This window comes from Phoca vitulina, unplaced genomic scaffold (genome assembly GCF_004348235.1).
Source record: "Phoca vitulina isolate PV1807 unplaced genomic scaffold, GSC_HSeal_1.0 scaffold53, whole genome shotgun sequence".
Taxonomy (NCBI): domain Eukaryota; kingdom Metazoa; phylum Chordata; class Mammalia; order Carnivora; family Phocidae; genus Phoca; species Phoca vitulina.
Window position 1 is genome coordinate 417,426 of NW_022589756.1, and position 27,168 is coordinate 444,593.

The following is a 27,168-nucleotide window of genomic DNA, read 5'->3' on the forward strand; positions in this document are numbered from 1 at the left end:
CATTCTCTGACTTACCTCTTTTATTCCCATGTTACCTACATGGTGATAAGTTAGAAATTCTGATCTCAGTTTAGCATAGATATCTTCTTGTGAGGCATTGACCTATATAATCCAATAGAAATCTCTTTCAGAATATTCCACTGGGAATTTAACACATCCCCGATGAGCTTTTCTCTTTTCCTCCACCACCACCCGCGAGGTTTTTCACTTCCTTCTCTATTCTTTACCTATAAACAGCACCACAATCAATTCAATCACTCAGGCCCTAAGCCGGGACTATCACCTCCCCCAACCACCTAGTCATTCTTGTATAAGTTCTATCTCTAAAATAATATCGAAATATGTTACACTTTGTGTTTCACACCGCCCTAAATAGTCCACTATATGTTTTTTGAATGGATACATAAGTGAATAAATTGGATAGGAAGATAGTAAAGTGCAAGAAATGATGGCACATAGTGCCCTATGTTAATAACTAGAATAGGTTTAATGTTTGTTTTTCAAAGTGCTTTTTCAGAACTTTCAGAGTTAACTTCATTCATTGTCATGAAAATGAACACCAGTTGACCTTTTCTTGTACGTGCTCGCCTTTCTTCCCCCTCCCTCCCTTCATGCGCATCCTTTTTTCCTTTCTTCTCTTTCTTGAGTCTTGCCTTTCTATCTGGGACCCTCTTAACGCTTCTCTTCTGTGCCTGGCCCAGCACCCTCCCTCGCAGCACGCTGGTCAGCTCCTTTCGCCAGTGCGCGGACTCAACCCCGCCCACGCGGAATCCGAGTCACGAGGCTGCGGGAGGCGAGCTGCTAAGGGGGCGGGGCGGGCCGGGGCTCCGCAGCGCGCGTGGGCGGAGCCGGGAGCACGGACCACCCCTGCTATATCCGCGCCTGCGCGGCGCGGCTACAGGGCCAGTCGGCACGGAGGAGACAAGATGGCGCTGCGGGCAATGCGGGGGATCGTGAACGGGGCCGCACCCGAGCTACCCGTGCCCACCAGTGGGCCTGTGGTGGGATCTCGGGAGCAAGCGCTGGCAGTTAGCCGGAACTACCTTTCCCAGCCTCGCCTCAGTGAGTATCAGACAAAAGACAAATCCTGTCTTGCTCCTTAGCTCAGTCTCTTGCTTCCATTCACCTGCTTAGCGGGGGAGGGGGCATTTATTTTTCCCTCTCTCATCCCACCTACTCTGACTCATTAGTCTGTCTCTAGAAGGAGATTTGAGTGTATCTGATGTATCTGATGTTTTCGTAAAATAGGTGGGCGGAGGGCAAGAGCATCGACGAGAACTTTTTCCTGGGGTTGGTGGGCTCCTGGCTATAGCCCGCGCTCTCCAACTTCCCTAGACTGGGGCACACTTGGGCTCTTGCTTCTTGTCTCTAAAGGAAGGCCGCTTCTTGTCACTTCAATCTTAATCATCCCCTAACCTCAATTGGATTTGTAGGGGTCGAGGGAACGCCCCTTCCCATCTCCTCCCAGCAGTGTAGATCTTCAGGGCTGGTCAGGAGTTCCTGCCGAGGGAGACTGTGTAGTGCCAACGCTGACGTGATCTGGCCTTTCGTTGATGGTCAGGCCCGCAGCCAGAGGGAGATGTTCTGTGGAGGGGCTGCTCCACAGGAGGACACCTTGATATCAGAGAAGCTACAGCTGAAAAGTACCCTGCAGATCATCTACTCTAACCCTCTCATTTTACAGTGGGAAGCTTAAGGTGCTGGGAGGGACAGGACTTGCCAGACTTTAAACAGTTATTGGCAGAGCAGAAACTAAAATCCCCCCACCTTTTTTTTAAAAGTAGGCTCTACGCCCAGCGTGGAGCTCAACACGGGGCTTGAACTCACTGAGATCAAGAGTTGCCTGCTCAACCGACTGAGCCAGCAGGCGCCTCTAAAATTCCGTTTAATTCTCGCTGGTCCTTTTTTTTTTTTACCATTGTCTCTTCATTTACTGAGGAGTTAAACCTAACACAATTAAGTGCAAGGCTATCTTGGGGAGCTGAGTAGCTTTGGCCATGTTATATAGTATTATGTGCAGAATAATATCATATGCATGTTTAAGTGCTGTGATTATAAAAAAAAAAAAACCTGCCTTAATAAATGAGGTTTTAAGTGGACTACCCAGTAGTTCCAAAAGAAATGCCTTTTTTTATTACTAAACAATACAGTTGTGTAGCACCAGATCTCTTCACAGCTTCCTTCGGAATTGGGGATGAGCCCTGGAAATAGACTCTTTTTAAAACTTGGGAAAGCTGATGTTTCCCCAGGTGGTGAGACTATGTTTGCACTGGTTAGTTGCCAGAATGCCTGTTTGTGGGTGGCTCATTGGTTAAAAAGAATTTCAGATGAAGGGTTTCAGTCTAGCCGCCCTCCAGTCTGACTAATCCCATCCTGATCTGTCACTAGGTCATATGACAGCACTGCAGTGTGAGGAAGAAGGAAAACACAGTTGATTCCGTGGTTTGCTGAGATGTGCTTTTTACAGTGGGAATTATCTGAATTATCTGAGACTGCCTATTGGAGGTTTATATAAGCTGAAGTAAATGTTTCAGGAAATTAACAGAGTCTATAGATTTTGACAATTTTATACCTAACAATTCACATTCTCTTTTATGAATTGCATTTGCATGCTTTGCTTTTCTTTGGGTAGACAGACATTATTGGTGCTTCTAGGAAAAGATTATAAGATTATAAGGGTGCAGTAGTCAGTTTCCATACAATTATTCATTCTATGTCAATTCGAAGAGTATTAACTGAAATAATTGTTTCAAAAGTACTCCATGATTGTTAACCCTTAAGGGAGATGAGTATGCTTTTTCAGTATTATTTGTGTGCTTAGCCAGTGGCTAAAGAATTCCAGATGAGATTCCTCCTGACAAAGTTGTTGGAATATAATGCTTAAAACTGAACCTCAGGAATCTTTTTGTATCCTCAGTGCCTAGCACAGTGCTTGACACATAGAAGGTGTCTTGTAATTGTTTTATAACTTGCGTTTAAACCCCTTGTTCTAATAGTTTAGTAGATTCTTAATGTGGCTGGAATCAGAGTAGGGAGTTGGGACACTTGGTTGAATTACTTTTCTGTACCCGGGTTATTCTAAAAAGCATAAATGATGCCATACTTAGACTAACAGCTAACTACATTTGAATATCATCCTTTTCTTATATTGCCACATTCTTGATTCTAGCCCCACAGTTTTAATTGCCTCTGAATAAATACTGATTAACCTCTTAATTTTTCTAAAGATTGATTATACCATCTTAGGTGGTATGTTATTGTAGTTATTTAATGTGTGCTTTTGAATGAAGGAATGGGACTGTTAATATTGGCAGTACCGCTGTACAAATTGGATCCTGTTTTAAAACAACTTCACGATACTGGGTCTTTTAACAAGAAATAGAAAATGAGATACGTAGCCTTAAAGTTATCTTGAGCACTTTAGTTGAATTTCTAAATTCACAAGGAAAGAAAACTTAATTGTTGTTTAAACTTTGAGCAAAGTTCAGTAATACATATTGAACTTTTTGACACTGAACATTTTGAATTAGATATTTTCCATTGTTCTTGAGACCTTAGATTAGAACTGACCTTAAGTTTCTTATTTCATAAAGCAGAGGTAGCCTCAATGAAAAGTAAACTAAAGGAATCATAGGCCTACTTTTTCTAGAACCTCTCCCTCATTGCCCACCTGTCAGGGTGTGGGTCTCTACTGTTCTTGCACAATAGAAGATGATTGCCGGGGGAGGTTTTTGTTTTGCTAATAAGGTGGAGGCTAGAGTACTGGATCTCTTGTGCAATGACTGTCTACTTTTCTCTCTGAAAATTTCACAATCATTAAGTGGTGTTACTAGTGTTGAACAATCTCATATCCTGCAGGAGAAAGAGGATGTCATCTGACAAAACATGTGCTGCTTAAAACCTTTGTAGATTTTGGTTTTGAAATATTACTCCATAAATATTTATTGCCTGCTTGATAGTTCAGAATCAGAGATGTAACTTTTTGGTTGTAAGATATGTTCACCATGTAATGTAAACATGTGTCAGTGTTGTCAGAAGTTCTGAATATCCCCTGCGGATCTAACTTCTCATTCATTTGGAAATTTTCATAAGAAGAGTGTTCATTATTTTGGTAAATAGAAATGTTTATATAACTTGTGAATGGGTTTTGACTTTTTAGAAGAGCAGCTTAATGTCTTTGGCAGCCTTTCTTGAAACTGTCCTCTCTGCTTTGGGCTGTTAATGATAATGGTGAGGAAGGCTGGATAAATAACTGTTTAGAGTTAAATGGTGTTTGATATTTTCTTTGCTCGTATTTTTTTAAATAATTTTATTATCATGGAAGAGAGCTATAGTTCCTATACAAACTGTCGTCTAGTACCTGTTTGTAATCCAAATATTAGGAACTCTGTCATTTATATTTTTTAATTATATTGGAGACTAAGTTCAGAAATATTATAAGGTCATAGAATACCAACCTTAGAATTAGGGGTAGGGGGGAAGCCAAACAAACAAAAAACCAGTTCTAAGTCTGGTTCTCCCCTTGAGTAATAAATTTCTCAGAGCCTTAGTTTCTTTAAGTGTGGAGTGGGTATATCAGCCTTGCCTACCTCCCAGCATTTTGTGAGCCTGAAATGAGGTAACCTATCTGAAGACATTCTGTGTAAGTGTGAAGCACTCACCAAATGTAAAGTCTGGTGATATTTTTATTTGGGTTTGGGTTTGGGTTATAACATTTATTAATTCAGTTTGTATATGTCAGTTTAATTTAAACAAGCATGTTGCTTAAGCTCTGATTTGTATCCGAAGTAGTCTCCTTGCATTTGTGTGTGTGTGTGTGTTGCAGTGAGGGGAAACTGCTGAAGTAAGCAGTAGTAATTAGATTCTCCCTTTTCTGCTTAAAAACTCTTCCAATGGCTATACTCCCATTAGAGAAAGATTGTTTAGCAGTAGTGACAAAATGTAGACACAAGGGAAATACTGTCCAGTGCATTGAATAGTAAAAATAGCTTACTTTTTCATAGCTAAAGTTGCAGACTCGTGAAATTATTTTGAGTAGTATAGCTACGTAAGTCTTGCAAATAATTACAAGAATGTACCAGGCCACAAAAAATAACCAGTTCAGTTTTGGAATTTGAGCTGCAGTACAGAGTTAAAAGAACAAGTGACTTTGGAGCCAGACTATACAAGTTCAGATCCTTGGGCAAGTTACTTGATTTCTGAGTGTCATTTTTCTCTTCTAAAACTTGGAATATTAGTTAACTCATAGATCTTTTATGGAGATTAAGTGAGAATTCCTGACAAGTACTTATTAAATGTATATTGGTGGTGTAGGTATTAATCAGTTAGTTTGAATGGTTATTTACAGGCTTTTTAAAGGCTATATACATTGCAAATTTAGAGACTTTTTGATGAAGTAGAATCTTAATAAAAGTCAGCTTGATTCACTGTTTCCTGCAAAAACAATGACTAGTGTTTCTTTTTCTTGGTCATGCTTTTGCTTGTGACTGGCAAAACTTAATAATTTTAAATGAGCTTGAATTTAAACATGAGATTCTGAGGCATCTTTGTTGTAGAGGTTAAAGTTAAAGGAGGTGAAAATCATGGTGGAAAAAGTAGAGAGAATTTTCAGGCCCTGAAGGATTTTGTTGGTTACATTTTATTCAGAACAGTTGCTTCTAAATCTCAAAACTAGATCCTCTCCCCAACCTCACCGGCCCATACCCTCCTCCTATCCCTGACTGTTTTAAGTGAAGGTTTTGAGATGTTGTTTCTATATTTTTAAAAACTGGGTTCTAAGAAAACATGTTTCAAATGTAGCTCCTTCTGCATTTCTACGGAGCAATTTTAGAAAGTGATTGAAAAATTGAATGTTTGAACACAGTAAAAATGAGAACAACAAATTTTTTAGGGGTAGGAATTATTTTTAAGAGTGTTAGTTTATTTTCATACAATGGGGAAGATTTTCATAAAAATAAGTGTGACAGCTGAGGTTTTTCTATAAAGGGAACAAATGATTAATTCTTTTACATTACCATCCATTCAAGTAACTTAAGTCTTTAAATTTGTGACTTGCCTTTTATTATCTAAGGTTAAAAAAGTCATTTGGGAGTCTCTTTTGAGATAATTACAATTACAGATATTCAGGCAGATATTTGGTATCAGGTTTAAATGTCCTATGAGTATGAATGACAAATAAGTGCCCCAGATGGTGCTTTCCTGCTCGCAGCATTTGTACCAGGGCGCTTGCTTCCTGTTTTTAAGTTCTTAAGCCCCTTGAATGGACAGACTAGATATATTAAATGGTTTCCTCATTCTTGGGAGTCTCCATTGGTGCCAGAAATGTCTGTCCCAAGACCTCACAAGAAATCAAGCAAGTGAAAAAAATCTCAATTAGTTGACAGTTTCTTACAATGTATTCAATGCCTTGTAGTAAGTTTTCTTCATTTATTTTTTTTCAGCTGTTCCGATTATGGAATTTAGTTAATTCTGACATTAGAATTACAGTCTCCTGAGCGTTCTGTTTTATACCTAATTACCATTACATTTGACATGTTTGTAGGTGTGGTAGGGTTGCAGGATATCTCCTTTCTAAAATGAAGGATTTGAGTAGAGCCTTATAGATTGGTAGTTTATTCCTAGAGAATAATTTGCAGTAGAAAATAGAAGCCTCTAAACTGACAGTAACATTTGACTTTTTTTTTTTTAAGGATCTTATTTGACCTCTGGCCTTTCATTCCATTGCCCACTCCCCTCTTCTTAAAGCTCTTTTCCCTGTAGTTTTTATGACATTTAATTATGGCTTTTTACCTCACAGATGACAGTTTCTCAGATTTCCTTTGTGAGTCTTGTCGCTTGTGCTTAAAGTTGTTGAGGCTTTCCTTTCCCTTATCTACTTTGCTAAGTGCCACCTCTTCTTTAAAGCATTTCCTTTTCTCTTCTAGGTAAGAACTACTGCTAGGTTTTTCCTCTGCTCCCACAAACCCTCTGTACACCTCTGTTACAGCCCTTAACTCTTCCCCCTTCTCCATATAAAACTGGGAACTCTTGAAAGGACTCTGCCCCTGTATGCCTTCTTTGTTTTTGTATTCTGGGTCCTTAAAACAAAGTGACTTATAGTAAGAATGCAAAATGTTAAAAAATAATAATAATAATGCAAAATGTTTTTGGTTGGATGAAGGTGGATAATGAAAAGTTGTACAGGCACAGGTATATTTTATAAATTCAATTAAATTTTGTAACTGTTTGAGTGCTCCATATTATAATAGATGCCGTAGAGAGAGGAGCTTTTTGGTAATACTACAGAGGTAATTGTAGGTTGTTGTCCTGTTTGACTAAAGGTGATTCTTCTGTTTCTTTCTAGCATACAAGACAGTATCAGGAGTCAATGGTCCACTAGTGATCTTAGATCATGTTAAGGTAATACCACTGTGATCATTTAACCATTTATGTAAAAACATGGCATTAAGTCCTGTTCAATACACTTTAAATCTTATGTTATGATTTTTAACCCACTCTTTGGTCTGAGTGTCAGTGCTATATAGGGGATGAGTTTTTTTTTTTTTTTTTAAAGATTTTATTTATTTGACAGAGAGAGACACAGCGAGAGAGGGAACACAAGCAGGGGGAGTGAGAGAGGGAGAAGCAGGCTTCCCATGGAGCAGGGAGCCCGATGTGGGCCTCAATCCCAGGAGTCTGGGATCACGACCTGAGCTGAAGGCAGACGCTTAATGACTGAGCCACTCAGGCGCCCAGGGGACGAGTTTTATTTATTTATTTATTTATTATTTTTTTAAAGATTTTATTTATTTATTTGACAGAGAGAGACACAGTGAGAGAGGGAACACAAGCAAGGGGACTGGGAGAGGGAGAAGCAGGCCTCCTGCTGAGCAGGGAGCCCGATGCGGGGCTCGATCCCAGGACCCTGGGATCATGACCTGAGCTGAAAGCAGATGCTTAACGACTGAGCCACCCAGGTGCCCCGGGGACGAGTTTTAAATCAAAAGTCAGAAGACTGGATTCCAGTAGTGGATCAACTATGGATTCTGTTAGAATAGCTCATCTGCAAAATTTAAAAAAAAAAAAAAAATTTTTTTTTTTTTTTTGGTCAATCCTACCTCATAGGTTTACTGAGGAAAAACAGTAATATATGAGTGTGTTTTATAACCTATAGGTTATTGTATAGCTATATGGTATCCTATGGTTCTTGTCATAGACTTCCATGTGTTATAATTATTTGTTAATAGTATTTGTCTTTTTTTTACTAAATTTTAAGGTCTTTGAGTGAATAAACAAAGTTACTTTTATCTTTGAGGGCCTGACACTGGTATTCAAGTAACAAATAAACAAGAACAGATTATCTCGACAGTGATTAAAACCCTAAACCTATCTCTAAACCCTAAACCTAAAGCAAAGAACAGTTTTTAGTTTGTTGTAAGGATCTTTAGTTATATATTGGTTTTGTAGCCACACCTATACATAAGAATTATAAACACTATTACTGTTATCATAGAAAAAGTGACATAGAATATAGACCATAACTGAATACCCTAGGGAAAGCCTCCTACCTGAGCTCTATGATCAAAATATCTTCAGAGAAAATAATTTATATAGTATGCTTTCTAGAACAGTAATTATATACTGGTTGGTATTGGGGTGGTTTAGGGGAAAGGCACACAATTACTAGTTTGTTGAGAAAAGTAATGATGGAAATATGTTTGGCATGTGACCCCTCTGGAAGCAGAAAATAAATTGAAAAACATTTCATAAAACAAAGGGCAAAATGCATTGTCTCTTCAGTTTTATACTAAGATTATAATTTTATGCATGACAAAGTACCTATACAAATTAACCTCAGGATTAAACGTAACAAATTTACCTCCGGCCACAGTCTCATACTAGTCTACAGTTTGATTCAAAGTCTCAGTATAGTGCACTCAGTTTGTACAAGGTTTAGGCAGGTGCCCATTAAATGTCTTGTGAAAGAGGGGAGCCTACACTTTTATTTTTGAGGAAAAGATAGGAAGCTTTCTTTGTTTTTGTTTTTGTTTTTTTATCCTTTTATTTTTTTCCTATAGTCTTTATTAGATAACATTTTGGGCTCACATTTTAAAAACATGAAACTTTTTTGTTAGTAACTGTGTTACTGAAAACAATATTTGCGTTTTTTTTTTTTTTTAAGATTTTATTTATTTGAGAGAGAAGACGGAGAGAGAGCATGAGCAGCGGGAGGGGCAGAGGGAGAGGGACAAGCACAGCCCAACACAGGGCTCAATTCCAGGACCCTGAGATCATGACCTGAGCTGAAGTCAACATTTAACTGACTGAGTCACCCAGGTGCCCCCAAAATATTCACGTTTCAATTATGTTAAGCACTGAGCTCAGAACAGAAGATATGATGGGGAACAGTGGGTCCTCCCCCAGTGGAGCATCACGAAGGGAAGAAGCAAATATAATGCAGATAAACACATACCTATTTAGTAAGTGCTATGAAGGCTAAGTGTGGGGTGCTATGAGAGTCAGTAAGGAGAAGGACTTTAGAAAACATCTTTGAGGAAGTAACTTTAAGAGTGTTAAAAAAGTTTCATTGAATGTTTGCTTGGGGTAGAGCTCCAGCTGAGGAAAAACTGGTAAATAAATTATATGTAGTTGTAGGAATGGTTTTATAACACCAGATTTAGAGTGTCTTTTTAACTTAAAGGATGAAGGAATAGATACTCTTACACAAATTGTGTCAGAATAGAAGATGGAGACTGCTACTCAATTCTTGTTATGAAATTGGCTTATCTTTTTTTTTTTTTTAAGATTTTATTTATTTGTCAGAGAGAGAGAGTGAGCACAAGCAGGGCAAGTGGCAGGCAGAAGGAGAAGCAGGCTCCCTGCTGAGCAAGGAGCCTGATGCAGGATTCGATCCCAGGACCCTGGGATCATGACCTGAGCCGAAGGCAGACGCTTAAGCGACTGAGCCACCCTGGCATCCCTGAAATTGGCATATTTTTAATTTCCAAACCAGACAAAGGGTGGTACTAGAAAAAAAGACAGTTATCCTCACTTATAAGCATAGATTCAAAAGCTCTTAATAAAAGTATGCTCATGTATTGGAAATTAGCAAAAAATAATTATGTAAAAAATCAGTAGAATTATGGCAAAGTAGAATTTATCCCAGTAATACAAAGATGATTTGATGTTAGGAAATATATCAGTAACTTAGCTTAATTCAGTTCATTCATAGATTAAACTAGAAAGAGCTTATGGTCTTCTCGATAAATAAATATTATCTGATAAAGTTACTCATTTCTTAAAAAAAAAAAGAAAGAAAAGGTCTCTTGTAAATAAAGAGTAGTAGAACAAACTTTTAACCTCTTAAAAGATATCCACCAAAACCTATAGCAAACAGCATACTTAAGAAGAGACTCTGGTAACATTCTCATTTAAATCAGAAACAAGAGGAGGATGCATGGTTGTTACCACCACTCTCCATCTTTGTACTTAGAACCTAACCAGTGCTGTGGGAAAAAAGAAATAAGGGTATAAAGGTATTAGAAGGGAAAAGGCACAGCTGTCATCATTTCTTGGTGATACAATTAACTAAGACTCAAGTCATTCAGTGGGCAAACTATTAGAAACAATGATGGAACACAGAGTTGCTGGATACAAGAATCAGTCTACAGAAATCAGGAATACTGTATATGCCAGAATTCATTATTTACAGAAAACCATAAAACTTTGTTGAAAGACATAAAGAAAGACTTAAAATAAATGGAGATTCCATGTTCGTGAATGAAAAGACTCAGAGTGGTAAATACATTGGTTCCACCAGGCAACAGAATCAGTGAGAGAGAGAGAATTAAGGTGAAAGATTTGGTGCAGGCAGAGCAATTGTTATCAGTGGAGCAAAATTAAGCACCCTGAAACCATTTCTTGTCACACTGGGTATGTGACTTGGTGAATGGTAAAAGCAGCATTACAAGTCAATAGGGGACATGTTGTGCTGCTTGGCAAGTATTATTGGGGGGTAATTGGCTTTCTATATGAAAAAGAATGAAAATGAGAAAAATAAAACTGCATACCACAAACAAAGCCAGTTGGATTAAAGGCCTAAACCTGAAGAACCTATTAGAAGACAAAATAGAAAACTGTTTGTATGCATTTAAATTAGAAGGTTTTCCTAAACAAGATACAAAAGGCACAAATCATAAAGGAAGATAAGTCATTTTATTACTTAAAAAGTTTTGAAACTTCTGTGTGATAAGATACCATAAACAAAATTAAAAGGCAAGATACAGAGTGGAGGCGCATATTTACAAAAGGGTTAATATCCAGAATCTATAAAGCTCCTACACATTAAAGAAAAAGCAGATCCATTTGAAAAGTGAAGAAGAGATATAAGCCAGTCATAGGTAATTAAGTCTGAATTGTCAGTGAACATGAAAAGCTGTTTAGTATTAGAAATATTAGGAAAATACAAGTTGAAAAGATGTTATTTTTACTTTAACAAAATGGCAAAAATTAAAGTTCAATAATGTAAGATTGGCATAGCTGTAGGGAAAAGATGATTTTGTATACTGCTAGGGAGATTGTAAATTAATACAATTCCTTTGCAGAGTAATTTGAAAATTTATAGAATGGGCACAGCCTGTATGTAGCCCACGACTTGGTAACTTGGTAACCTATACCTTAGGGAAAACACTTGGCCCAAGGAGCCGCATGCAAGAATGCTTTTTTTTTTTTTTAAAGATTTTATTTATTTATTTGACGGAGAAAGACACAGCAAGAGAAGGAACACAAGTAAGGGGAGTGAGAGAGGGAGAAGCAGGCCTCCCGCTGAGCAGGGAGCCCGATGCGGGGCTCGATCCCAGGACCCTGGGATCACGACCTGAGCTGAAGGCAGACGCTTAATGACTGAGCCACCCAGGCGCCCCGCAAGAATGCTTTTGTAGCATGTTTGTAATAGTGTAGATTTGGAACAACCTTGAACTCCACTGTTAGAGAACTACTTAAATAAAATGTGTCATTTGATTTTAACTACATTTGTTTTATTTTAACATTAATTCTAAGATGCCCATTGGTTCACATGTTACCATCTCCATAATCAAGAGTTTTACAATCAGTGGTGCACCATATTTTAATTGTGAGATATTTTCCTTCACATCACTCAAAGTAGTGATGTGCTTTTCAATAGATTATGTTGATAAAATGAGGTAAATAGTACCATAACAGATCTGAAACATAAGATCAAGTGAAGAAAATGAAAAGTTGCAGGATGATATATTTAGTATGTTGCCATTTATGTAAATAAAACACTAAAATCTATTTTTGGAAACCTGCATTTTAAAATAGTAAAAGTGGAAGAGGAATATATATTTGGTTAGGAGAATTTGAAGGGGGCGCATTTATCTTATTATAATAGTGATTATTGTATTTTTAATTGGCATTTTATCCCCCTCCCCACCAAGCATACAGGTGAGTACACACACAGCCCAGAAGCAGACATCAGTTCTGAGTAGTGGGAATATGGTTTTATTGTAAGTTTTGTGCCTTTATTTAGTCTCAAAGTTTAAAACCTATACACAGGAGAAAAAATTGCTGCTGTTTTATGGATTTAAGACCTTTCTCTCTACCTTATGCTGTGTTTACCAAATTATATGCGCCAGTCTAAGTGTTTTAAGGACGTAGACTACCTGAGGATGTTACGAACTCTCAGTATATACCTGTGTGGTTTGGGGAGGTGAGGGACATTTTACGTGCATACATGCTATGATAGAGATAGAGTGTATAGGGTAATTTGGGGAGCTTTTAAATATTAGTTATTGACCCTTTATTTTTTCTGGTATAGTTTCCCAGATATGCTGAGATTGTCCACTTGACATTACCAGATGGGACGAAGAGAAGTGGGCAAGTTCTAGAAGTTAGTGGTTCTAAAGCAGTGGTTCAGGTAAGCATCACTTTCAAAACCTGGCCAGTTGAACAAAAATAAGGAACGCTTCTTGTCTTTTCTAGAGATCATTGAGTAAGTCTCTCTTTAGAGATTGATTACTGCCTGTGGGGAGAAAAAAATTATTTTTTCTTGTTGTCTTGCCAAATGTTAGCCATCTATATACATTGTAGTCCAGTAGCTCCACTGCCACTGGTAAATGGCTTTTTTTTTTTTTTTTTAAACAAAGCAGATAATCACATGGAAGGAGAGAGATGAAGGGCAGAATTTATAACTTATGGGATGAAACCAAAACAAGATCTGAGTCTGTTTCTTTAAATTGTCTCTTATAATACCTAGTTTTTAATGTTACCAATTATGGGAAATGCAAGTTTTCTCAAATAACATGTTCCCTTAAAAAGTAATCTAGAGCAAGGGTCAGCAGGATTTCTGTAAAGGACTAGATAGTGAATTTTTTAGGCTTTGTGGGGCCACCTAAGGCCTCTGATGCATATTCTCCTTCTTCATTTCTTTTCCTTTTTTTTTTTTCTTAAACCCTTTAAAAATGTAAAAAACATTCTTAGCTTGGTGGAGTTAAACTAGAGTCATGATCCTTGATCTAGAGGTTGGCAGGTTGGTTCATCACCATGGACATTTCTTTGTTCATTATATTGAAAATAGTATTTTATTTTATATGGGCTGAACAGACAGAAATAGTACTTAAGTACTTATGATCTAAATTCCTTTTGCCCTTCTGATTACTTCTCTTTCTCACTAGGTATTTGAAGGGACATCAGGTATAGATGCCAAGAAAACGTCCTGTGAGTTTACTGGGGATATTCTCCGAACACCAGTGTCCGAGGATATGCTTGGTAAATGGATGTTGTTATGCATTTAGGGCAGAGATCTGTTTTCTTTTAAACATTTTTCCATGGAGTCTTTCTTAAAAATTACCTATTTGAGTCATAGTCCACTCTGTACTATCTTGTTACTGTTTCACAGGTCGGGTCTTCAATGGATCAGGAAAACCCATTGACAGAGGTCCTGTTGTACTGGCTGAAGACTTCCTTGACATCATGGGTAGGATGATAAATGGGTTTCTGTGTTTTGAAGAAAATAGCCTCTGTTTTATATCTTTGTCAAATAGTGATTTTTGTGATATTGTAAGAAGATAACCAATGCAGTCCATATCAATTGCTTTATTATTTAATAAATAGAAATCATCTTAAAATTTTATGTAAAATATTTTAAGATATTATAAAATATCACTGTGGTATATCTGAAATGTAAATAGCTTTGAAATGTAAATGGCTTCTAAATTAGGATTTTTCTCTTATTTGCTATACCTTTATTTCATTTTAGGAACTTGTTCTGCTATCATATTTTGTGAGGCTACAAAAGACTAATGGGAAAGTTTCTTAAACGGTTTCAGATTTTAAAAAATAACTGATTTTTTAAGAGAAGAAAGAAATGGCTTGTATGTTGTAGTCTTAATGTCTTAAAATTTTCTCTTTTGGAAATGCATTAGGCCAGCCAATCAATCCTCAGTGTCGAATCTATCCAGAGGAGATGATTCAAACTGGCATTTCGGCCATAGATGGCATGAACAGTATTGCTCGGGGGCAGAAAATTCCAATCTTCTCTGCTGCTGGCTTACCACACAATGAGGTGAGAGCTAGGATCTGTTTGGTGTGAAATTTAACAAGGCAGAATTTCTAAATGCTTCAGTGTTAATAAGAAGCCAAATAAAAGGTTTTCAACAATACTCACTTGTACCCAGTACCCATTTCAACAGTACTCAATGTTATTGTTTATATACTCCAACTACATTGAATCTTTATCCAAGCCATGTCTGTCTTCTTGCTTACTCTTACAAATCTTTACAAAAAGTACAAAGTAGCTTTTTTGGGGAAGGTCCTTTAGAACATCGTTTCATTTATATAATTGCAATTCCAAAAAGTTTAGGATAAATGGTATTTTGTTGTAGAAATGTTATTTTAAATTTCAGCTCAGTTCTTTTGTACTTCTTATCAGATTGCAGCTCAAATCTGTCGCCAGGCTGGTTTGGTAAAGAAATCCAAAGATGTAGTGGACTACAGTGAGGAAAATTTTGCAATTGTATTTGCTGCTATGGGCGTAAGTATAATTTTTTTCTATTTTGGTATGACATATAAGATTGTTTATTTTATTAGAACAATGCAGAAAACAACACATAAACATCATTGGATTTATTTCTAGGCAGAGAAGTTGTAACTTGGCATTTTGGGTAAACTCAGGATTAAAATTCAACATTTGACTGCAAAGTTTAAGAATAATTTTCTTTATGCCCAAAGCAGGCTGTTTACTCTGTTGGCTTTTGTGAAACTTTGGGGGTGCTTGAAACTTCAAAAGAAGGAACAATGTAGATCCATAGATTAGCCTTCATCAGAAATACTGAGAATTTTTCTTCTCCCAGCACTGATGAAGTCATTGCTATTTAGGTAAACATGGAAACTGCCCGGTTCTTCAAATCTGACTTTGAAGAAAATGGCTCAATGGACAATGTCTGCCTCTTTTTGAACTTAGCTAATGACCCAACGTAAGTAAATAGAGCTATTTCTTTCTGTTCACTCAGGCTTTAGACCAAAAATGTTACCTAAGACAAGGGAAGTGAAATGTTACAGTGAAGGCAACATGGGGCTAGGAATGGGAGAGCTGTGTTTAATTAAATTCAGCTCTACTTCTTGCTGGTTACTTGGCTTTGGGCAAATCACATAAGCTCTGAAGTTCAGTTTTCTCTTTGAGAAAATACAACAAATAATACTTGTCCTGTACTGTCATTGTGCATTTTAAATGAGATGATACGTATAAATTACCCAGACCATACTGAGTAAGAAATCTAGCCACTCCCTTGTTTCTTCTCTCCCTCCCTTCCTCCCTGTTTCTCTCTCAATTTTGAGAGGAATATAGTCCTGAGAAATTATGGGCCCATTGCTAAAATAATCTAACTTTGTAGCATTAAGTAGTTCTTATATGAAAAAACATGACTGCTTACTTAACTTATTCTAAAGTAATAATTGCTTTTTTATTTATTAAAATAAATTTATTTACTTAAAACTTAAATAAATTTCCTCTATTTATTTACAACTTTTGAAGGGAGACTATAATTTCCAGAATCATGTTGTTTTGTCTTTGGCCTTTTTATTGGAGTAACAAAGGATTTAATGTTCCATTTCAGTATTGAGCGAATTATCACTCCTCGCTTGGCTCTAACTACAGCCGAATTTCTGGCCTATCAGTGTGAGAAACATGTATTGGTTATCCTAACAGACATGAGTTCTTATGCTGAAGCACTTCGAGAGGTAACTTTATTCTCAAAATGGGTCACTTTTCAGAGTTATTATGTCTGTTTACAAGTGTTCATTTTTCTTTAATCATGTTTTTTTAAGCTTCACCACTCATGTATTGGTAGTAGAATACCTTAATTAATCGGAAAGGAAAACAAAACTTTTTTTCTGTCAACCTAGTTGAAATGATTATAGGATGAGATTTAAATTATTAGCTTAGTTACCATACTGTCACATCTCTCTGCATTTAAGACTTGATTCTAAAAGGCAGCAAATGATGCAAGCTCTTTGTTCAGTTACTCTCCTAGGATGTTCTGTCTTTGTCCAGATTGTCAATTTTTAACCCTTTTCAGAATTTCATCTTTAATAATGTTAGTATTTAAATATATGAAGAGCATACTCCGACAGCACCCTTTTTAGAACTTTTTCCTTCAGAAAACTTGGTGTTTATTTAGGAACAGTGTTAAGGTTCTAGCAGGTACCACCCAGAAGTTTGGGGTGTTCATTCTAATACAAGTTACTGAAATCTTGAGTAAGTTACTCTTTTAAACATGTAAGAAGGGGAAAAAAGACTTCTGAAGTGACATGCTATATGAATATCTAGCTTCTTAAAAATCCCTGAGATCCCTCACCATATCTCACTCTGCTGCAGTGTTTTTTCAGGGAAGGACTTTTTTTTTCCATCCATCACAGACCAGTAGTTTTCTAAAGTAAATTAAAATGAGTTATTAGAAAAGTGCATATTTTAAAGAAGATACACAATTTACAAGCCTGGGATTTTTTTTTTTTCCGGTAGATTCAACGGACATAAAATTATTCTGTCAGATTGCCATTAGAGTTTTTAAATGCTTATCCTTCTTTGTGTTATCTCATTGCCCATTAATAAAAGTTGGTCTGCAGACCACACTTTGAGTAACACTGCTATAGCATACTCTTTTGGAGGTGCCAAAGTAGCACCTAAAAGTTGGGCTTAATGCTTTAGGGTTCTTGGTGATTATAGATTAATGTTATATATTAATGTTTTATATAATATAATTTACATGTTATATATAATATATAATTAATATAATATATATAACATAATATAAATTATAACTATTCTTATTTTGCACAATGAATGGACTCCTGGCTCTGTGATCTTGGGAAATTATTTAACTGACCCTTGATCCCAACTGTGATTGGGGTTAACAACATTACCTTCTTCATAGGATTGTTGTTAGGATTAAATTAAATATGTAAACTGCATCAAATGATTCCTGGGATGTATTTCCTTCCCTTTTGACCTTTTTACGTAAATATGGCTTACATAAATATGGCAAGATTCATGGCATGAAATAGATCTTGTGAACTAAGAATGTTGTCTTAGTTTTAAAATAACTTCCTTTGATTTATAAAATTGCAAGCAGATTTTTTTTTCTAATAAGCTAATTAAAGATTTGCATTATGGTGATATGATTGTAGCAAAAAGCTTTTGGTCCCCAATTGTCAACATTTTTGCAGAATAATCTGAACTTGTGTTGCTAGACTTTTAAATCATCTTCCAGAGACAGTATTTAAAAGTAAAATTATAAAACTTTGTAATTGGGTATGTTCAAGCAAACGTATTCTAAGCTTTACTTTTCATATTCTGGTATGTGACATTCTTCTCCTTGATTTACTGTCAGGTTTCAGCAGCCAGGGAAGAGGTTCCTGGTCGACGAGGTTTCCCAGGTTACATGTATACAGATTTAGCCACAATATATGAACGTGCTGGTCGAGTGGAAGGTAGAAATGGCTCCATTACTCAAATCCCTATTCTCACTATGCCTAATGATGGTAAGTTTTTGGTGTTTGGATTATAGCAGACGTAATCATTGTAAGGACTTGATTCTGAGAACATCTTACCTTTTTGAGTTGAAACTCTTTTATTTTTTTCCCCAAGTTTCTACTAAAATTCCAGCCAATTAACATACAGTATAATATTAGTTGCAGGTGTAGAATTTAGTGATTCATCACTTACAGTACCTGGTGCTCATCACAAGTGCATTCCTTAATCCCCATCACCTGTTTTACCCATCCCCCCACCCACCTCCCTTCCAGCAACCCTCAGTTTCTTCTCTGAGTTAAGAGTCTGTTTCTTGGTTTGCCTTTTCCCCTATGTTCATTTGTTTTGGAGTTGAAATTCTTTTGAGGGTTTATCCTTTAAGAGTTTACCTTAAATAGGTGATTTGTATCTAAATGAAATCTTTCATTTGTAAACTGCCCATAATAATCATCCTTTTGTAGAAGAAAAACAATTTTCTTTGTAATTAGAATTTTCAGTTTTCATTTATTAGGTTACTATTGAGTGTCTGCTATTTGTGGAACACTGATCTAGATATAAGGAAATTCTTTTTTTTTTTTAATTCACTCTCTAATGTAAGTTACTCGATCTTTTGGATTGAGTTGGGTATTTTTTATGTACACGCACCAATAAGTTAAGGTAGCTTAAGTGCCAAATGAAGAGCACAAATAGTAAATGCCGCAGGACTTTCAGGACAGAGTGATCACCAGAGGCTGGTTAAAAATGACTCTGTTTTACTTTGCATGTGAAAGCACACACACAGTACAGTACCTGTTTGAGTGTATGCTCAGGGCTGAAAAAGTCAGTAGTCCTCTTCTATTACTGCTTTTTTGTCCTGATCTCAGTGTTTAAAAAGCTATTTTACAAGGTATTTTCAGAAATAGTAATAACTCACTGTAATTGAGCACTGTTTTCAGTGCTTTATAAATATTACCTCATTTGATCCTCATAGCAACTTTGAGGTAAATGCTCTACTCTGAGTCACAGGGAGGTAAAGTAATCTACTGAGGTTAAGAAGTGATAGTTTTAGAACCCAGACAGTCTGAATTCATAATTCACACTGTACTGTCTCTGACATGAAAATGTTTTGTTCCAAGAAAGTACCTATAAAATTACTTTATGTAATTTAACCAACTTAGAAACATCTTGCTTTGTAGAACTTTCTTGGTGCCGCCTGCATAGTGGTGTTTTGCTTACCTAACATTCTTGTACTTGCTTATGAACTAAGAAGTTCTCTCAGTATATGTTAAATTGGCAAACCTCTGCCAGGGAACTTCGTGTTTAAAATGGAGTTTTATTTATATTTTGGGGGGAAATAACTAGGAGAAATGGTAATTTTTCTGAATGCAGCTAATTTACCTTATGTGCCAATACATGTCTAACTGTGCTGCAGCTCAGTAAATGAAACCATCCAATATGATAATCGCCAGCTACATTTGGCTATTTAAATTCTAAAGTTCATTAAAATTAGATAAAATTTGAAATAAAGTTTTCAGTTACAATAGCCACATTTCAGATTCTCAATAGCCACATTTGGCTGGTGGGCTACCATATTGGACAGCACAGATACAGAACTTTTCTGTTATCACAAAAAATTACTTTAAAGAGCACTGTCTTATATAATTCTATAGGTAATGCACACTGACTTCCTGTGATTTGTTTATATGATATGGACACTTTAACTAATGTCAGATGTCTTCCTCTGGTAGATATCACTCACCCCATCCCTGACTTGACTGGATATATTACAGAGGGGCAGATCTACGTGGACAGACAGCTGCACAATAGACAGGTATTTGACATTTAAGCAATGCTGTAAAGCTTACACATCTACTCTTCAGTTACTCTTTAGTGATTAGTGACTTTGACTTTGCTCTTAGGAATTATTTTGTTAGAAAATATCAGCTTGTTTTTCATATGGTTATATAATTGTCATCTCTGTATACCAAGATCCTGTTGTGAGTAAGAGTGCCAGTATTTAAGATTTAAGTTTCCACTTTTCTTTATTGTGCCTTAAAATGGAGTCAGTGGTCTCAAAGAATTTTTTGGGATATTCTATGCCATAATAATATCTACCAGTCTTATTAGTAATACAAAAATACGTTTTTTCTATTTTTTTTCGTGATCTATAGTTGACATATTAGCTTTAGGTGTAAAGTAATGATTTTATACTGATACATATTGCAAAATGATCACTGTAAGTCCAGTTAACATCCATCAATACACATAATTACAAAATACTTTTTCCTTATGATGAGAACTTTTAAATCCACTCACCTAGCCACTTTCAAATATGCAATACAGTATTATATGTACTATAGTCACAATGCTCTGGATTATATCTTTATGACTTAATTCATTTTGTAACTGGAGGTTTGTACGTTTTGACCCCCTTCACCCATTTTGCCCAGCCCCCATCTCAGGCAGCCACCTGTCTACTCTATCCATAAACTCATGGGTTTTTGGTATTTTAGGTTCCACATAGAAGTGAGATCATAATAGTATTTATCTTTTTCTATGTAACTTAATGTCACTTAGGATAATCCCCTCAAGGCGCACCCATGTCGGTAAATGACAAGATACCTTTTTTTTTTTAAATGACTGAATAATCAAAAAGAGATTGATGGTCCTGTAACAGATGCCGGCTTCTAAAATCAGCTTTTAGGAGGAAATACTTACTGTTAATCTTTTTACTTGGTTTGTGATATATGAGCCAGAGCTCAGAGGCTGTTTAGATTTGATACTCCAGGCAAATGTTGAAAATCTAGTTTTTCAGTATCATCTTGTACTGTTTTTTGCAGACTTCACTTTCTGAGTTTGATACTCAAAAGAAATACTATGCCATGAAGTCTCACTTCATTTTCTAACTAGGAGAAGATACTAGAACTCCTCTAGGAAATAAATAGAAGTTTTATGTAATTTAAGAGATAATAATGAGTTTCAAAATGCTTCTTTACTACTGGTAAATCTTGAATTTTGTACTTAAATATATTTTTTCTCTTATGTTCTATGTAAGATTTACCCGCCTATTAATGTGCTGCCCTCATTATCACGGTTAATGAAGTCTGCTATTGGAGAAGGTATGACCAGAAAGGATCATGCCGATGTATCTAACCAGCTGGTATGTATATCCTCTCAAGGATGGTGTTTAAAGAAATGAACACCTTTCTTGGTCCATTCTTTTTGCTGTCTTACACCTCTTATCTTTCTCCCATATCATTGTACTTATCCCCCATCCAAGTAGAATTTTAGTATAGGTTACATGTGGAAGATACAATCATTCATTAGAACCAAACCCAGTCTTCTTTTTTTTATAAGGATAGATGCTGATAACCAAGATTAAAAATCATTTGCTTGAAACCCACATCTAATGCTATACAAGATAGTTTCTAAATTAAAAACAAACCAAGCCATAAGGCCATTTTAGGTTTTTATTAGTAACCATAATAATAATTACAGAATATTCCTAAAAAGATACTCAAATTTCTTACTTAAGAAATTAAGCAATCATCAGAACACTCAGGGATACAGCTTTATATATTCTATGAAATCCTTGGTTTCTGTAGCTTTTTTGTTTTTAGATTTTATTTACTTATTTGACAGAGAGAGCCAGAGAGCACGAGCAGCAGGATGGGGCAGAGGGAGAGGGAGAAGCAGGCTCCGCACTGAGCAGGGAGCCCAATGCGGGGCTCGATCCCAGGATCTCGGGATCACGACCTTAGCCAAAGGCATACTCTTAACCAACTGAGCCACCCAGATGCCCCATAATCCTTGGTTTCTGTAGTTGTATGAGATTGTGCACCAAGCACAAATAAAGAAAAGTACCTTTGACCTTAAAGTAAAAAAGGTAAATCTACTCCTGCTGCAAATATTTTTCTTGAACTTCGAGATGGATTTCTCTGTGGTATGAGTTCTGACTTTCAAATGCTCTATAAAATGCAAGCTCATTAACATATTGAGGAAGTATATTTTTTAGTGTTAGTAGTGCCTGTGGACTGCATGCCTGAAGACTCCTTTCTTGATGAGACTACTTTATAATAAAATCTGATAATTTCATAGGAACTTTATGTGAATTTTGTTTGTAAATAATGTGAAATTCCTTCTGTGGTCTCTTACGAAGATAGCTACAGAAATACTCTTAATTTATAGCCCAGATTACTTTTTTTTTTTAAAGATTTTATTTATTTGACAGAGAGAGACACAGCGAGAGAGGGAACACAAGCAGGGGGAGTGGGAGAGGGAGAAGCAGGCTTCCCGCCGAGCAGGGAGCCCGATGTGGGGCTCGATCCCAGGACCCCGGGATCATGACCTGAGCCGAAGGCAGACGCTTAACGACTGAGCCACCCAGGCGCCCCTTGCCCAGATTACTTTTAACATTTATAAAACTTATCTGTGTTCATATAAATATTTTTTTTCTCCTTAGTATGCATGTTATGCTATTGGTAAGGATGTACAAGCCATGAAAGCCGTTGTTGGAGAAGAAGCCCTAACCTCAGATGATCTTCTTTACTTGGAATTTCTGCAGAAGTTTGAGAGGAACTTCATTGCTCAGGGTAAGATGACTGTTTTCTTACAAACATAATTTTGAAGACTTCTTTCCCAATCTAAGAGAATTTACATTGATCTGTACATGATTTTCCTTCTGATTAGAGAAGAGGTTCTTCCAGCTGCCTGTCATGTCTTTTTGCCATTAGCCCTCTGGCTCCTTCCTCTCTGCCTTCAAGTCCATTATCCATTTAGCTCCCATCTGAATTTTTCTCTTCCTTACGCCTGGCCTTCTGCTCTGCCGCCTCCATTGCCGGTTCTCCTTCCTCCTCACCTCTCTGCAATGATCTTCTCATGCTTTGGGAGTTTGGGGCTTTTGTGATTCACTTAATTTCATCTCCTTTTCTGCTCCTTCATTGTTTATGTTCTTAAAGGCCTAGCTCCCTGTTCTTTCTGTGCTTCCCCCTTCCTCCCCCAGCTTTGACTTTTTCCCTCTGCTGTTGACTAAATTGCTGTGTATGACCCTTATCCTTTTTCTGAAGCTCTAAATCCCACATTAACAACTAGGATACTTTTGTTTATGCTGCCATCTCCTCAGGCTCAGCATGGTCAGAACCCGAAGTTTTTTTTTTTAAGCTGACCACCTGCTTAGCAATTCCCTTTTCAGTTTGTCTGCCTCTTGCATGAGCATTGTCTTACTTAGCCCAAGCTCAGTAATTGGGCATTATTTATAACTTTATTCATTTATTCTCCAGTGACCAAATATTTACCAATTTCTGTTGTTCTTATTTAGAATATCCTATTCTGGTTTCATTTCTATTACAGTACCTTAGTCCAGTGTTTCTCAAATTTTAATATGCTTTTGAATCAACAGGAGATCTTGTTAAATTGTAGGTTCTGATTCGGTAGAACTGGATGGGGCCAGAGATTCTTCATCTGGACAGGTTCTTGGATGATGTGGAAAGCTACTGATCTCTGACCAACTTTGAGTCTTAAGGCCTGGTCCAAACCCTTGTCCCATCATCTTGGTCATTAGTGCCAGCTTTTTCACCACTCTTCCCGACTCCCTATATCCCTCTGATATTTGCCAGAATAAATTTATTACTAATTGTATTGATTGTCCCTCTAGTAAAAAGGCTGTAACGGTTTTCATTACATAGCCCATGTTCAATTTTCGAGCTGTTTTGGTTGGTCTCTCCCTTGCCACTATTTCTGACCTCAAGTGGTACTCAACACAGATCTGTTAACTTTGGAATAATGCATCATGCACACTACACTCTTCTATTTATCTGATGCATTTCTTACTAACACCAAACCCCCAAAAATAATGTATAATTCTTTTTAGTGCAGAACCATAATACCTTAAAAAGATAAAAAATGAAGTTCTTCTGGTAGAGAATATAACCCAGAACTCCAGCCACTCTGATTCCTTAGTTAAGAAATCAAATTTTATTTGCAGGATAAGAATGACTCTACTACTAAAAATAATTAGTAACAACTTTGGAAAACAACTGACCTATTCAAGGTGTTCAGTTGACATTTAAGGTTTTTTAAGTGTCTGTACTACCCTCCCTCTCACATTCATCCTCTGTTGCTGGAAAACCGCATTTCTCAGTAATCCATAGACAAAACACTGGGTCTAATTTCCATTGCTCCAGGTATTTAGATCCTACCCAGTTGTCCACAGAGTTGTCCCACACACGCTAGATTGCCCAGTGCCTCTAGCCTGCAGGCCTCTCCCTTTTTTCTGATTCCTGATGGTATTTACTCTCTGTACCCTCACTTACACATTCGGTTGCATCCAGTGTTAGGAGACCTAACTGCTTTGTGTCTCTCTCTCTCTCTCTCTTTTTTTTGGTAATACTTGATGCTCACAGTAGTCATATAGTGAAATAAATAATAACACTGAAAAGTTGGAAGTAGTTTGCCTTTACTCATTTGACTTCAATTTTTTCTAAGGTCCTTATGAAAACCGCACTGTCTATGAGACTTTGGACATTGGCTGGCAACTGCTCCGAATCTTCCCCAAAGAAATGCTGAAGAGGATCCCTCAGAGCACCCTGAGTGAATTTTACCCTCGAGACTCTGCAAAGCATTAGCTGCTACTTCATCGCTGGCTCGATACACTTGTGAAATACTGGTTCTGTTTTCTTTATTCCTTTCGCACTCCCCCATTCCCCCATCTTTGTGTTGAAGTTTACCTTGTTACCCTGTAATTAAAAACAAAGACTAGGTAACATTGTGCCAGTGTTGCAATGTTTTAAACTTCTAACAGACTTTAAAATATCCCCTGTTGAGAAAACCTGGATCATCAGTGCTCTTTTTACAGTAGCTGCAGGGATGGAGGTGAAGTTTTCCTACAGATGTATGTGTTTGTACATAGTGGTGTAGTTAGTTTCCTAATAATGTCTTCATTATATGGGTCTCCTCGACCTTCCCTCTCAGCCCCCTCAAGAGTATCACTGTCTGAAGTTACAATGCTTTGATCTCCAATTTAGAGCCAGGATCAAGTCTGAAAGAAGCCTCCTCTCTGAAGAGCCAGGGGCCGCTTCACTGCACATTTGTTTTTGGATTGTTGCTGTGCCCATGGGTGTGTGCTGCTGCTTCAAGCAGCTGGTTTTTACTGTCCACCTGCTCTGTCCTCTAATGACTAGATTGGAAAAGGAGTTTTCCTTTTTCTCTTTAGTCCTTACGAGTCAGGACTCCTGTGTCTTACTGTTCCCCCCCGCCCCCCGGGTAACACAGAGTCCTGCAGCTTTCGCACAGCTGGCTTTGATTTGACAGTAGTGAGATGCCTTGTCTTGATGATCCTTACTGGGTTTCCCTGCATCCCTGCAGAGGAATCATAATTAAAATAACTAATAGAACTGTTGCTTGGAAGGGGGGGGTACGATAAAAGAGGAGAGAAAAACCCATATCCATTCTACATTCTGACATGCTAACAGTGGTTTCAGCTTCTGAAGTGTTGACCAGATGCTGAGGGCAAGGTGGGGAGGAGAAAGCTCTTGTGTGTATGGATATTTTAAACTCTGTTAGAGAGCAGCCTTTGGAAGATCCCCTATTTGATCCCGTTTTCTGACCCCTCTCTGCCTTTTCAGGGTAATCTTGTGGCACAAGTGATAGCATTTAAAAGCTTTCGGCTTTTAATTCTCGCTCCTTCTTGCTGTGAGTCCTGCGCTGTCTTCTGTGCACTTCTGCCACGTCTACTGTTCGGTCTCTTTGTGTTCTTTGTTACTTGGTGCAATAGCAACTTCTCTGTGCATTCCATCTTTCCAGTTGTGTAAAGTAGGGAGGGGGTGGGGGGGAGTCAGCATGATTATATTTTAATGTAGAAAATGTGACATCTGGATATAAAATGAAAATAAATGTTAAATTAAATGGAAGTTACCTAAAGTGACTCTGTATCTTCTAATCAGAAAAGCAGTATCAACAAATGGATATATAATATATAATAACACACTTCTTTGATTTACAAGTTTTGAACATCATACCCAGTGTTGTGAACCAGCCCCCTGAGTTACAGGGACATGGCCCAATTTTTATATCCTTCTGTCTTCAGGTTGCCCTTTTACCCTTTCAAGCGCTTTCCACAGTAATAGATCTTCCAACATACTGTATTTTTTCCAAGCTTGAGAGTTACTACGGGTGTTGTATAGCATTCTTTGTTTCAAACCTATCTGCAATGAATGATAGAGGATGATAAATAGAAAAAGAAGTACATACTGAAGCAAGCCGAAACTTGCTTCAAATAAAATCTTAGATGTCCAGAATATAAAGAAAACATGCTGTGTTAAGGACGAGGGTGTGGCATTACGGAGAACTTCCATTTCTCTCCCCTCTTCAATTCAAGGCAACTTTTAGGAGATGTAGAGCAAGAGGCTCAAGCAAGAACTAGGTAGACCTGTGTTCTAGTTCTGGTTCTGCCAGTAACTGTAGGACCCTGTTTAGTCTTTTAACAAATTTGAGTCTGTTTGCCTAGATTCCTTTTAAGGTTATTAGAAGTACCAGAGATTTCGTGTACTAGATAGTGTCTAGTACTAGTATTGCTTTTCTAACTAGACAGTGCCCGATCTATGGTAGGCACTCGTAATAGGCTGCTTTTATTAATAAGGCAGATTTAACTTATTATTCTTATATAATACTTAGGAATAGTTGACTTAGTAGTGCTCTTGTTAGTTAATTTTTAGTGGAAACATTTTCTTAATATATCTTTTTATACCAGCAATAAGACCTAATTAAAGGACCAGTTAAAATGAGGCTTTAACATGGATTCTCACTGTGATTACATCATTTAAAAAAGGAAATATTTCAGTCAGCTTAAAATACCTGGGAAGAGAAAAAGTATCTTCAAAGGTCAGGCTAACTGATTGACTCATTAAACATTTATTGCTTGCAATTGACTGTCTGTCACTTCAGTTTGTGAGATTTCATGTAAGTGAAAAAATGTTTTCAGACTAATGTAATAAATACCTCACTGAGCTGTTTTATTTTCAGATGTCTGAGGTCAACAAAGCATTGTGTGCTTTTAAGATTTTCTAATTGTTGACACTAGTAAGGGAAAGTTAGCTTAATCTATAAACAACAGAAAATAGTTCTCCAGACTAAACTAAGTATACCATTTGTAGACTACGAGAAAAACTTAG

The 27,168-nt window shown here is 37.0% G+C and overlaps 1 protein-coding gene across 1 annotated transcript; it reads left to right on the top strand.

Annotated features, from left to right (window-relative positions):
* Nucleotides 1-838: 838 nt before the first annotated feature.
* On the top strand, nt 839-25,918 carry ATP6V1B2 (ATPase H+ transporting V1 subunit B2). The gene is made up of 14 exons (XM_032389085.1): nt 839-1,062; nt 7,343-7,398; nt 12,815-12,913; nt 13,671-13,764; nt 13,895-13,972; nt 14,421-14,560; nt 14,927-15,028; nt 15,373-15,470; nt 16,110-16,233; nt 17,883-18,033; nt 19,750-19,832; nt 21,057-21,161; nt 22,464-22,593; nt 24,485-25,918. The coding sequence occupies exons 1-14, from the start codon at nt 927-929 to the stop codon at nt 24,622-24,624; spliced, it is 1,536 nt and encodes a 511-aa protein (XP_032244976.1). The 5' UTR covers nt 839-926; the 3' UTR covers nt 24,625-25,918.
* Nucleotides 25,919-27,168: the final 1,250 nt, after the last annotated feature.

Coding starts and splice junctions, on each gene's coding strand:
- ATP6V1B2 (XM_032389085.1), top strand. CDS start 927: ATGGCGCTGCGGGCAATGCGGGGGATCGTGAACGGGGCCGCACCCGAG. Junction 7,399..12,814: donor TGATCTTAGATCATGTTAAG/GTAATACCACTG, acceptor TTTCTGGTATAG/TTTCCCAGATATGCTGAGAT. Junction 15,029..15,372: donor TTGTATTTGCTGCTATGGGC/GTAAGTATAATT, acceptor ATTGCTATTTAG/GTAAACATGGAAACTGCCCG.